At 32.9% G+C, this 10,961-nt stretch overlaps 1 protein-coding gene across 1 annotated transcript; it reads right to left on the reverse strand.

Annotated features, from left to right (window-relative positions):
- Nucleotides 1-248: 248 nt before the first annotated feature.
- Nucleotides 249-10,693, reverse strand: LOC114293955 (Vacuolar protein sorting 55 (VPS55) family protein). Its single transcript, XM_028238073.2, has 5 exons — nt 10,395-10,693; nt 5,989-6,040; nt 2,830-2,869; nt 2,655-2,739; nt 249-734 (listed from the first exon to the last, which is right to left on the reverse strand). The coding sequence occupies exons 2-5, from the start codon at nt 6,019-6,021 to the stop codon at nt 551-553; spliced, it is 342 nt and encodes a 113-aa protein (XP_028093874.1). The 5' UTR covers nt 6,022-6,040; nt 10,395-10,693; the 3' UTR covers nt 249-550.
- Nucleotides 10,694-10,961: the final 268 nt, after the last annotated feature.

Consider the following 10,961-nt stretch of genomic DNA (forward strand, 5'->3'; position numbering starts at 1 on the left):
AAGATGGAAAAGTCTAGGGAACCAAAAAAATTCTTAGAATTACCATGAATTTTTATCTATGACCTGCACCCATTTTAGTTATGATGCATTATTCTAGAAGTTGCTATCCAAATACGTAAGATTGTAATTTTATAAATTATGACTCAACAAGTCATTGAAGTTACGACTCACCGAGTCATAAGTTATATGAATGCACTTGAATTTTTAGAACTTTAAAAGCAAACAACTTTGAAAATCAACATTGGGCATTTCATGAAATCAATCTTCTTCATGCATTCTTGTTCAAAAAAATCTTCTTCATGCATTAAAGTCTACACTAGAACAATGGAAACTCAAGCTGGGGATTCAAATACAGCAAGTCAGTCTTTCAAAGATGTGTAAAAAAGAAATTCAAGCTTTTTTACATAGTAGAAGTGGACAATTATGTCCCTTTCATTTCCTCTTTTCCTACTAGTTATGCCATTAAACCTGTTTTACACTCGATGATGGTGATAGAACCAATCACAACGATTAGAGTATATATCACTTTGATGTCCTGAATATATATTCATCACCACTCATCTTCAAGGCTAGCGCGATGAAAACACATGACCGTGCAGACGAATATGAAAAAGGAGAAAAATTCGATCCACATAGCTCCTGCTCCAATCAAATCTGCGTGCCTGAGGATAATTGGAATGGCTATGCTGCCCACCGATGAAGCCCCCGTTAAGAACTTGGCAGCATCCATCCAGCTGCAAATACAAATAAAAATAAGAATAAACAAGGAAAAGAAACTGCAATTGCAGCGAATACAGCAAATCTATTTGAGCACTAGCCGAGGTGCACAAACAATTTGCAAAATCATATGAGAGAGAAAGAGAGAGAGAGAGAGAGAGATTTCATTGGTTTTTTGTGGCTAACAAGTAGTGGGGCTATTAAGTTCTATGGTTTCTGGAGCACATAAATAAAGGATAATATTTTGGAAGTTTAGTTGGACAAGGTTAAGGTTTATGAACTGTTCTGGACTCTGAATAATGTCCACGAGTAGTACCCAATAACAACATTTGGAACTGGATTCCGTTATTTGTGTATGCAATTGGCTCAACTGTTCCAGGACGGATCATTCAGGCCTGCTAAATAGGGTTTTTGGCTATGGGATTTGAGGCTAGCCAGGTCTTGTTATGCTTTTTTGGCTAACAAAGACTAGAAGTTAAAAAGAAGTCCTGAAATCAATCACAAATTCCTTAGGCACCAAACCTGTGGTTAGCTTGCAAAATTGCAACCCGAAAGAGCTTCCAAAGCTCTTCAAAATTCCCAAAACAGCTCGCTCAATCAAATTTAAAAGAGTATAACATATACAAAGACTTGATAACATAACTTGACCTGAATTGCAACAAACTGACCATAACCGTCTCTACTACATCCAAACAATGCATACATTGACCTCATTTCTCATCATTTTGTTTGGATGAATAATAAATAAAAAAGGAAACATGTATCTTTTTATTTTATTTGCTTTGTATTTAGATGTGTAATTTAAGTATTAGAAAAATTTTATAAAGAGCAATTTTGTTTCTCACCACCAAATCTCACCACTTTTGATGAGAAACAAAACATTGGTATTAAGAGAAGAATAGTGTCTTCCCTTGTCATAGAAGGGGAAACTATACTCTCTCATCTCCTTAATCATCCAAACAAGTGATGAAGAGATCTCTCTCTCCATTTCTTTTCTTTTCTTAGCAAACCTCTCAATCCAAACAGACAGTTAAAAAGGTAACACAAGTCGTTGAATAAGCATATTTAGAATACTACTTTATGACGACCAGTGAATTACTACTTCACGACAACCTCACATGGGTAGCACAATCAAAGTCATAGCAATATGCTTGCAATAACAAGTCAAAAATACTTTACGACTTCATATCCAACAAAACTCAAATTATTCCATTTACTTTCATGTCAGTCTTTTTTTTTTTAGTAAGTGCATGTCACAGAGTCAATATTGGGTGGTAAAAATGTTGGATAAGCCTTTGGACTTTCCTTCATGTTCTAGATTATGGTGCATCACATTCAAGATAAATTCTTTTCCATTTTCGACAGAACCCCAATAGAAAATCTTAAACATGATTAAAGAAACTGTTATTATAATCTCAAAAAAGAGACTACTAAAAACTTGAAATATTTTCAGGAAACTTAAATTAATATAAGTATCATAACTCATTTTTGGAGTTTCATGAAACTTATACATGAGTTTTTTTAGTTCTGTATTTATTTGCTATCTGCTAAATATACGCCCAACCTGTATACAAGGCTTGTAACCCGTTTGGAACCTTTTAGTAAAAATCTTGACTTGACTGAAAAAAGAAATGATTCATACAATATGAACACAATGGTTCCTTATATACTAAGTTATATTATAGTTTCAGTTTCGCATTTACAACACAGTTAAACCATCTGATAGAGAAGCATAAAGGAGATACAAAATGAGGCACAATACAACAATCCTTTTAGAATCAAATACAAACATAAACCATCTGATAGAGAAGCATAAATGCCAAAGCATACCTTCAAATACTCACTATATGCAAATTATCATAATGCTAAATCTTAGGCAGGTTTCACAAATAAACATCCAATGTAATGTCAAAGGGCATGAATGAAGAAATACTCACCCCCCACCATCCCGGCTAATTAAGAATTGAGTGGACCCACCACCAAAGAACAAACAGGGCATAGGCACCAAAACATACATGAGAGCTGCAAGAACAAGTAAAAATCACAACATCAACCTTCGAAAAGCAAGCCATGTTCTAATTACTTGAAATAACCAGGGATATCCTTGCACACCTGATAACATTGGCCACCAGTTGTTGTATAATGCACACGCCTGCAGCCAGATAAAAAAAGAAGTCATAAAAACGCACTCATATAAACAGGTGCAGCTCTTTACATACAAGATGAACATGTAAATGAAAACAAAAGAAGCGCAGAAATTCATTAAGCAAGGAAATGTACAAAGCCTATAGAACAACCACAAAAAGAACAAATTTTTTTTTTTATATTTTATTTATCAGCAACAGAAGTAATTTTATTGATAAACTTGGAGGGAAACAAAAAGAGGACAAGACATCCTCTTAAATGGACACAGCCATCACAAAAAAAAAAAAAAAAAAACCATTACATCAGGGGGTTTGCATTATTTACTCTAAAAAAAAGTTCCGTTAAAAAATGTAACTTCTCCTATCAAGCAAAATATTATCCACTTGAAGGATTAAAAAATATAGGAAGGTCAAATACAAATGCATGGAAACAAACAGCCTCAACTGCCACCCGAAGAAGCACAAAAAGAGGCCCTTACACGCACACGGATATGGGTACGTACACAGGACACAATGATTTCCACAAAATTGGGATACCAACATGGTGGGGATACGAAAAAATACAGGCTCCATTTGGTAAGCCTCTCAAATTATAGTTACACCCATTGATTTGAGTGCGGTGTTTGTTTTGAGCTTTCAAATCATAATTCTACACCCATGTCTCAAAACTCAATTCAAAACATAATTATTACTTTTCAAAACTCATAACCAAACAAATAATTCAAAACTCTTTTCAAAACTCAATTCAAATCAATATTTTAATTTTTAAAATATTTTAAATATTTTAATTTTGTTAAGATTTTAAATATTTAAATATGTAACGATTTTTTAAATTTTTTAATTTTTTGAATATTTTTAAATATTTTAATTTTTAAATATTACGATTTTAATTTTTTAAATTTTAAAATATTTTATAAAATTCAAACTCTATTTTATAAAAATATTTTTATATATTTTAATTTTTTTGTTATGTATTTGGTTATGATTTGAGTGTAGAGTTGTGAAAGTAATATGGAGTTTCGAGTTATGTGTTTGGCTACGAGTTTTAAAAATAATTTCTTAATTGAGTTTTGTTTTATATGTTTGGTTAAGATTTGAGTGTAGAGTTGTTTTTAAAATTAAAATTTTAAAATTTTAAATTATTTAAATTTTTTGAATATTTAAATTATTTAAATTTTTACGATTTAAATTTTTTGAATATTTATTTTAATTTTTTACTCATTAAATTTTTTAGATTATTTAAATTATTTAAACATTTATGATTTAAATTTTTTGAATATTTATTTTGAAAAAAAATTTATTTTTAATATTTTGATTTTCGGAATATTTTTAATATTCTTAATATTTTAATTTGAGAAATATTTTTAATATTTTAATTTTCTAAATATTTTAAATATTTTAAATAATTTTAAAATATTTTTAATATTTTTAATGTTTATACAAGCCTAAAAAATGAATTGACAGAAAAATTAATTAACATAAAATAATTGACATAGAAGTTATTTGAAAAAAAAAATTTATTTGAAAAAAAAATTATTCAAAAAAATTACTTAAAAACAATTTATTGAAAAAAAAATCATTTTTTTATTTGAGTGTTTTAAAAATAGTTTGGTTATGACTGTTGATCAAAAATACGGATATCGAGTTATGAATTGTGTGTTTGATTATCAAGTAGTTTTGAAAACTATTTTGAAAACTCATCACCAAACAAATTTTTTTATTTCACATGTCACATCAAACTTTCAAAACTCAATTCCACATACAATTCAAAACTCAATTCAACACTCTATTCAAAAACCATAACCAAACAAATTTTCTACACTCAAATTATAATTTCATAACTCACAAACTCAAAATACAACTCATACTCTCAAATCATATTTACAAAACTCTACCAAACGCAACCACAATTTTTCACATATTTTTATTTACTATGTATATAAATCTAAATTTAGGAGCATGCAGATATGAGAGGCAGCAATATATATGTGTGGGCATACTTATGTTTTTCTTTTTTCACTTTTCCTCTTCTTTGTTTCCATATATTTTATTTTGACCCCAAATCAACTTTCTAAAATTATTTTTAGAAAAACAAAAAGACATAAAGCTGTCTTGAGACGTGTCTAGACACAAGACATGTGTCCATGAAGTGTTCCCAGCATATCTTGCCAAAACAATAACAATTTAAAAAATTAACACATCATGTGGCATGTTTCTGGCATGTGGACATGTTTGTGCTATCTTGGTGTCGGACACACAACAACCATTTTAGAGTGTTTGTGCTTCCAAGCGCACACCTCATCTCTAAAAATAGGGAGAGAAGTACTGAAATACAATAATAACAAAAAAGATAAAGCTAGAATGCTATCTGCTTGGACAAAATTGCACTTCAGTGCCCAAGGGCCAAGAATTGCTTCTATGCACAAAATTGACCAGTATGAACACTATACTGTCTCAAATTGGGCAATGAAGAAATGACTTTTTGGTATGGTGTGGGTGTTATGCCTAGAGAGAAATGCAAAATTTTTCAAAAATAAATCAAAGGATAGCTTATGGGATAGTATTTATCACACAAAAAAAAAAAAGAGTAGTGCGATAGGATTTCTTATTTCCCTTCATTTTGGGTGTCAGTTTCAGCTCCTCTGAAGGAATTGCCTTGTTTCTTATTAGTAGTGATTAGACAGTTGTTTGACCATTCTAATTTTGTTTCTCTCTTTTCCTTTCTTTTATAGGGGGATATCTTGTCCTCCTTTTTTACTTTGTACTCTATTTTTTATTTTAATAATATTCTTCTTTTGTTGATGATCAAAAAAATAAATGTTGAATAAATACATTGGTTGTTGTGATTTTAAACATATAGATAGGTTTTAATTTATCTTTCCAAATTTTTCATGGATTTCCAACTTCTTTTTATTATTTCCTTTATGTTTCCAAAACATTTCCGTCTCCATATGAACCGAAACAACACACCGAATGATTTACTGACCCTTTGTTTCAGCTGAAGCTTCCCAACCCTAGTTACAAGAACATGTGCTTCATATGAAACTAATTGCAAGAAACAAAATCCTACTACAGTAACTTATAACAAGCAGAACCATCATAGAAAAGATGTTATTGCAAAAGTTACCAGGATCTGTAGCAAGATGCTGGCTGAAAACATAAAAGCAAGCCCGGCAAGTCTGCATTATTTCAATGTTAGATTAGAATTCTTCAATTAAGCAGCAACGAAAAAGAAAAGTGAGATTTTTATTCCAACTTACACTGCAGGGCACAAGAAGGGAAGCACCATTCAAGAGTACCAGAATGCCAGAGCACCAAAACAAGAAACAGTTAGTAGCAAACATAGTAGACACATGTGTACTGTCATTAAGAGAGTCGATTGATTCAATAATTCAGCAAACTAGTGTTGTAAATTTTCATTTTCAAATTGTAAGCCAGTTTTTCCTCCACGTAAAATATCTATCAGGTTTAGTTCTGAAATTTGGTCAGATCTGTGGGAAGGTCTTATTTGACCCAAAGGAAACTGCCTCTGGCAAAGCACAACAAAAAAATTGTATCCACCAAGAAGCTTCATGAATAAATCATAGCATATCTACTAGGTATTTGTTTTGAATTTTTAAGGAATCACAGGAAAAAACATATCAAGACCAGGAAAAGAAAAAATAAAAATTGAGAAGATAAGGGTGGTAGAGGAGAAGGTGACGTAAAAATATTCTACAAAGAGTTTTCTCCAATGTTAAATCTCAAATTTGACAGTTTAATAATCAACTATTAACTTCTCTGAGAAAATCAACAAGCGGAAAGGAACAGATAACTTTTCAAAGAATCTATGTCCCATAAATCTAAGGCCTCGTTTGGGAACAGACAGGCTATTTAGTAACTTTTTAGCTTTTTGGCTAAAATATGAGGTAAAAAAAACTAGTATGTTTGTGGTGACTTTTTGACTTTTTACGAAAAGATATGCAAAAGTAGAGAGAATGAAATCTGACTTTTTAGTATAGGTTATAGGCTTTTTGGCTTTTTGGCTTTTTTAGTAACTTTTTAGCTTTTTGACTAAAATGTTAACTGGCCAAACGAGGCCTAAGTTTGCAAGCTTGTCTTGTTATGGACATCAACAACAATCCACTATCCATATGATTATTAATGGTCATATTTATTGAAGAATCATGCATTTGTATCAAATTGATTCATCCAATCACAATGACTATTTTTTGCACTCCTTTCTATCCTATTATACAAAGCCCAAAAAAGAGTGTTGTAGAAGCCAAAGATTAAGTGCACTACACTTGCATGCCCATAAGTACATAGTGGTATTCAAATGTGGATTGCAACCCACCCACCTAGACACACACACCGCTTCTCTCTTCCTCTCTCTTTGTTGAACCAATAACCCATAGAACTCCTCAGAATTCACCCATATTATTATGTAAAAAAAAGATTCTAAGTTCAATTTGAGAAACTAGAGTTGATGCATTTAAATGTTAATTAGATGAAGTAGAAGCGATAGCAGGGCAGAGGGCGAGGGCAGGAGAGGGAGAGCAAGGACACATAGAAGAGTCAAAGATTGAAAATACTTTATTTGCTTACTTTTAATATATATGTTAAAACATGAATAAATATTAGAGATTAGTGCTAATTACAAATTTGGTTTTCTATTTTTGAAAATAAAATAAAATAAATTGAAAAAATAACCACCACTGGCCACCCCCTCTCATGTGTTTTCAAAACAAATTTTTGAAACATGTGTTACCAAACATATTTATTGGTTTTCATTTTTATCAAAAATAGCTATAAACAAGTTAATAATTTCTGTTACCAAACAGACAAGTACAACCCAAAAGATAGGGGAACCCGCATATAAGCCTCTCCTTTGACTTCCAGCCCATGTGACAACTAACATCACAACACAAATAGTCTATAATGGAGACCAGCTATAACACAAAAGCAAAAAAACACTCGGTTGTCTTTGAGAGAAAAGTAAGTGTATGCCCATCATCAATAACTTTGGCCATCAATGACAGAAACCCAATCAAACACATTTGCTCAAAGCAAACACCCATAGCCATGCATGAATTAGTTGTCATCCTCCACCTCATAATTGGCATAGTAGCACTCACTAGGTATAGCACATACACTGATTAGCCTTCACATTCCCAACTTCTCTCCTCACCAAGACGGACTTTGAGAGAGAGAGAGAGAGGATTAAAGAAAATGAATTTGCTAGGAAAGTGGGGTTCACCACGAATTCCAACCTTGGGAACTCACAGCTAAGCGAGATTCACCAAAGATTTTGACCCCAAGACCTAAGGAGCCACTATACTGCTAGTCGAGATCAAGTTTTGATTCTGACATGGTTGAACTTGTGTTTTCAAGGTTAGTAGATCACCAACCTATACATAAGAATTGCATTTCATCGTGGAATTAAAGGAGATCTAAAGCTTGACCATGGACTTCTCAAACTCAAACAATAGGCTAAGAACTTGCATTAGCATCAAAGTAGGAAGTAGATCGCTTGGCCTTCACAAAAAAACCAGAAGGTGTTGGCAACAGTTAGTAAAGGAAATGTCCAATTGGTAGTCGAGGAGTAATAAAGTCAAAAGGGTTGACAACTTTCTGGTGTACCATGGAAGTAGAGAAACCCTCCACCACTAGCTCATATAGTCATCATGGTGTGATCTTCGTGTGGGTGCAAGATGTTTGACCAATATAAAATATGGTTGCAGACTTATAGTGGCAGAATAACATCAAGTTGATAGATACAATGGAGACACTTAGGCAAACTGCCAAATAGAATGCTAGCAGTATCTTGCAAATGAATATATAATGCCAACAAGATGGTGTCAATGGTTCACTAAATGCGGCAACCGGAAGGATTTATGTGCCCCACATCATGATAATAACAATCGTGTGTTCCATACAATGGCAACAAAAAATGCAGTAGAGTAGTTGTCCAGGCTACCCTACGTGACACGTCACAAGCCAATATTGCCAAAAATTAGTCAAAGCAGTTCCAAAGATCCACGAGTCTAATGGTAATATTATGATGCTTCCAAGGTACCGATGATTTCAAAAAACAATTTCATTGACAAGAACAGCTTCTTTGGTTAGTTGCAGGAAGGATGTTTCACTTGTTTGGTAGGAAATATGAGAGAAGGGAAGAGAAAGGACGAAGGAGGTTATTTCTATGCAGCCCTCCAATATTGCTCACATGATCCCATCATACAAATATAATTATAAAACAACATTATGTCCACTTTCTTCCCCTTCTCCTTCCCTTTCCACCAAACAATAAGAAGAAATCCCCAAACCCTTACCTAGGGAATTAGAGATCCACTTTCTCCTTTCTTCCCTTCCCCATACTTTCCATCCTTACCAAAAAGAAAAAAAGAGGATAGGATAATTAAATTCTATGTAAAAAAACTCAATTCATGTCCAATTGTTCATAATATTCCAACTAGAGTGCAAACTCAATATAGCTGCAAAAACCTTACTTCTAAATGAAAGACCAGTTCACGCGACTAAAGTGAGACTCCTTTGTTTGTCTCATTGAGTTGCTTTAAAACTCCTAACTGGCATTGCACCCCAAATTCAAATTCACTCTACCCTAATTTCCTGAAACAAAAGGTAATTTTGCTTATAGTTAGTATCAAAAGTTTATAAACCTTCCGAAATTAGTATGGAATAATTCAAATCCAAACTCCTCAACTTCAAAAACCCAACCGCTTCTATACATATTACACAAATATTTATACTTACTAGCAGACAATCTTGATTCAAGTTAGTACTAAGGCCTTGTTTGATTACTAGGATTAATAATCCCATGAATTAGTATGAGATTATTTATCTAATTAGTATGATAACTATTTGTTATGTATTCATTTTATTTTTTTATTTCATACTTAAAATTATGATTTGCAGCCTTTTTTAATATGAAAAATTCATCAATTTCATCAGATTGAATGTCCGCCGTACATGTAACCCGGTTAATAAAATTTGTAATCAAACATGGGATTGTGATCATATACTATAATCCTACTAATCAAATATGCCACGTACATAAACCTTCCGACATTAGCATTAAGTAACTCAAATCCAACCTCCTCAACTTCAAAACCCAACTGCATCCACATCTATTCTATTCTATTATATAAAGCACACAAATTTTGATTTCGAAAAATAACCCCACAATAGTAGATTTTTCTCCAGATAATTAGCTTTGCCTAGTGTATATATATATGTTGTGAAACCCTAACACTAGAACCATAGATATCGGAATATCAATTGATGATCCTCATTGCATCGCAAACTTATTTCTAGATTCCTCAGTCTAAATCCACATCAACAACAACAACAACAACAACATTCAAGCTACTATGCACCGAAAAATTGAACAATTGAACTTATAATTACAACAAGTACTACATGAATTTGAGAAACAAAAAATAATTTTTTTTCAAATTTCAGCACAGAAACTTGAGGCTAGAGTTACAGGAAACGTAAATTCAATTCATGATTGGAGAAAGAGAATCGTACCTTCGATTGTCATCGTCATTTCCGCGAATTTTCAAGGGAACCAAACGGAACAAGAACAGTAAACGACTTTATGTGTACGTATATTGTATTGATGTATGCGTGTACGCTTCTAGGCTTGCTGATGATCGATCAGAACTCTTTGACGGAAACCAAACGAGTGCAGAGAAGATAATGAGAAAAGTAAAGGACCAATTGCCAATAATTAAGAAACACAAAATTTAATTACACCTCAAGGTATCCAATACCGGCTCACTTCATGTCCGACCTCGTGGACTTCCGTCAGAATTCGGGGCGGGTACATATCGTAGAATTAGGCCCAACTCTAGGGTATTTGGCCTAGTGGGTTTGGGTTCAGGCTTGGGCGGGTTTAAATATTTTTTTTTTGTACTAAAATTTTATTAATTTTTATTAAAAAAGATACTGGGTCTCGGACAAACCGGGCCTTTAGTGAGCCTTAAGCAGGCCGATGGGCTGTACCACGGTCCGAGTCAGGCTTCAAAATAATGACCCTGACCAGGTCTAGGGTCTCAGGCCCAGCCTAAATAGGTCTAAACGGATCGAACCCAC

The sequence above is a fragment of the Camellia sinensis genome, chromosome 3 (genome assembly GCF_055761805.1).
Source record: "Camellia sinensis isolate YWXY chromosome 3, ASM5576180v1, whole genome shotgun sequence".
NCBI lineage: Eukaryota > Viridiplantae > Streptophyta > Magnoliopsida > Ericales > Theaceae > Camellia > Camellia sinensis.

Excerpts from the sequence above, each read along its gene's own strand:
- LOC114293955 (XM_028238073.2), bottom strand. The coding sequence starts at position 6,021 with ATGTTTTCAGCCAGCATCTTGCTACAGATCCTG. Across the intron at positions 2,740-2,829 it reads CTGGTGGCCAATGTTATCAG|CTCTCATGTATGTTTTGGTG; the intron begins GTGTGCAAGGAT and ends TTGTTCTTGCAG. Across the intron at positions 735-2,654 it reads ATTAGCCGGGATGGTGGGGG|CTGGATGGATGCTGCCAAGT; the intron begins GTGAGTATTTCT and ends TTGTATTTGCAG.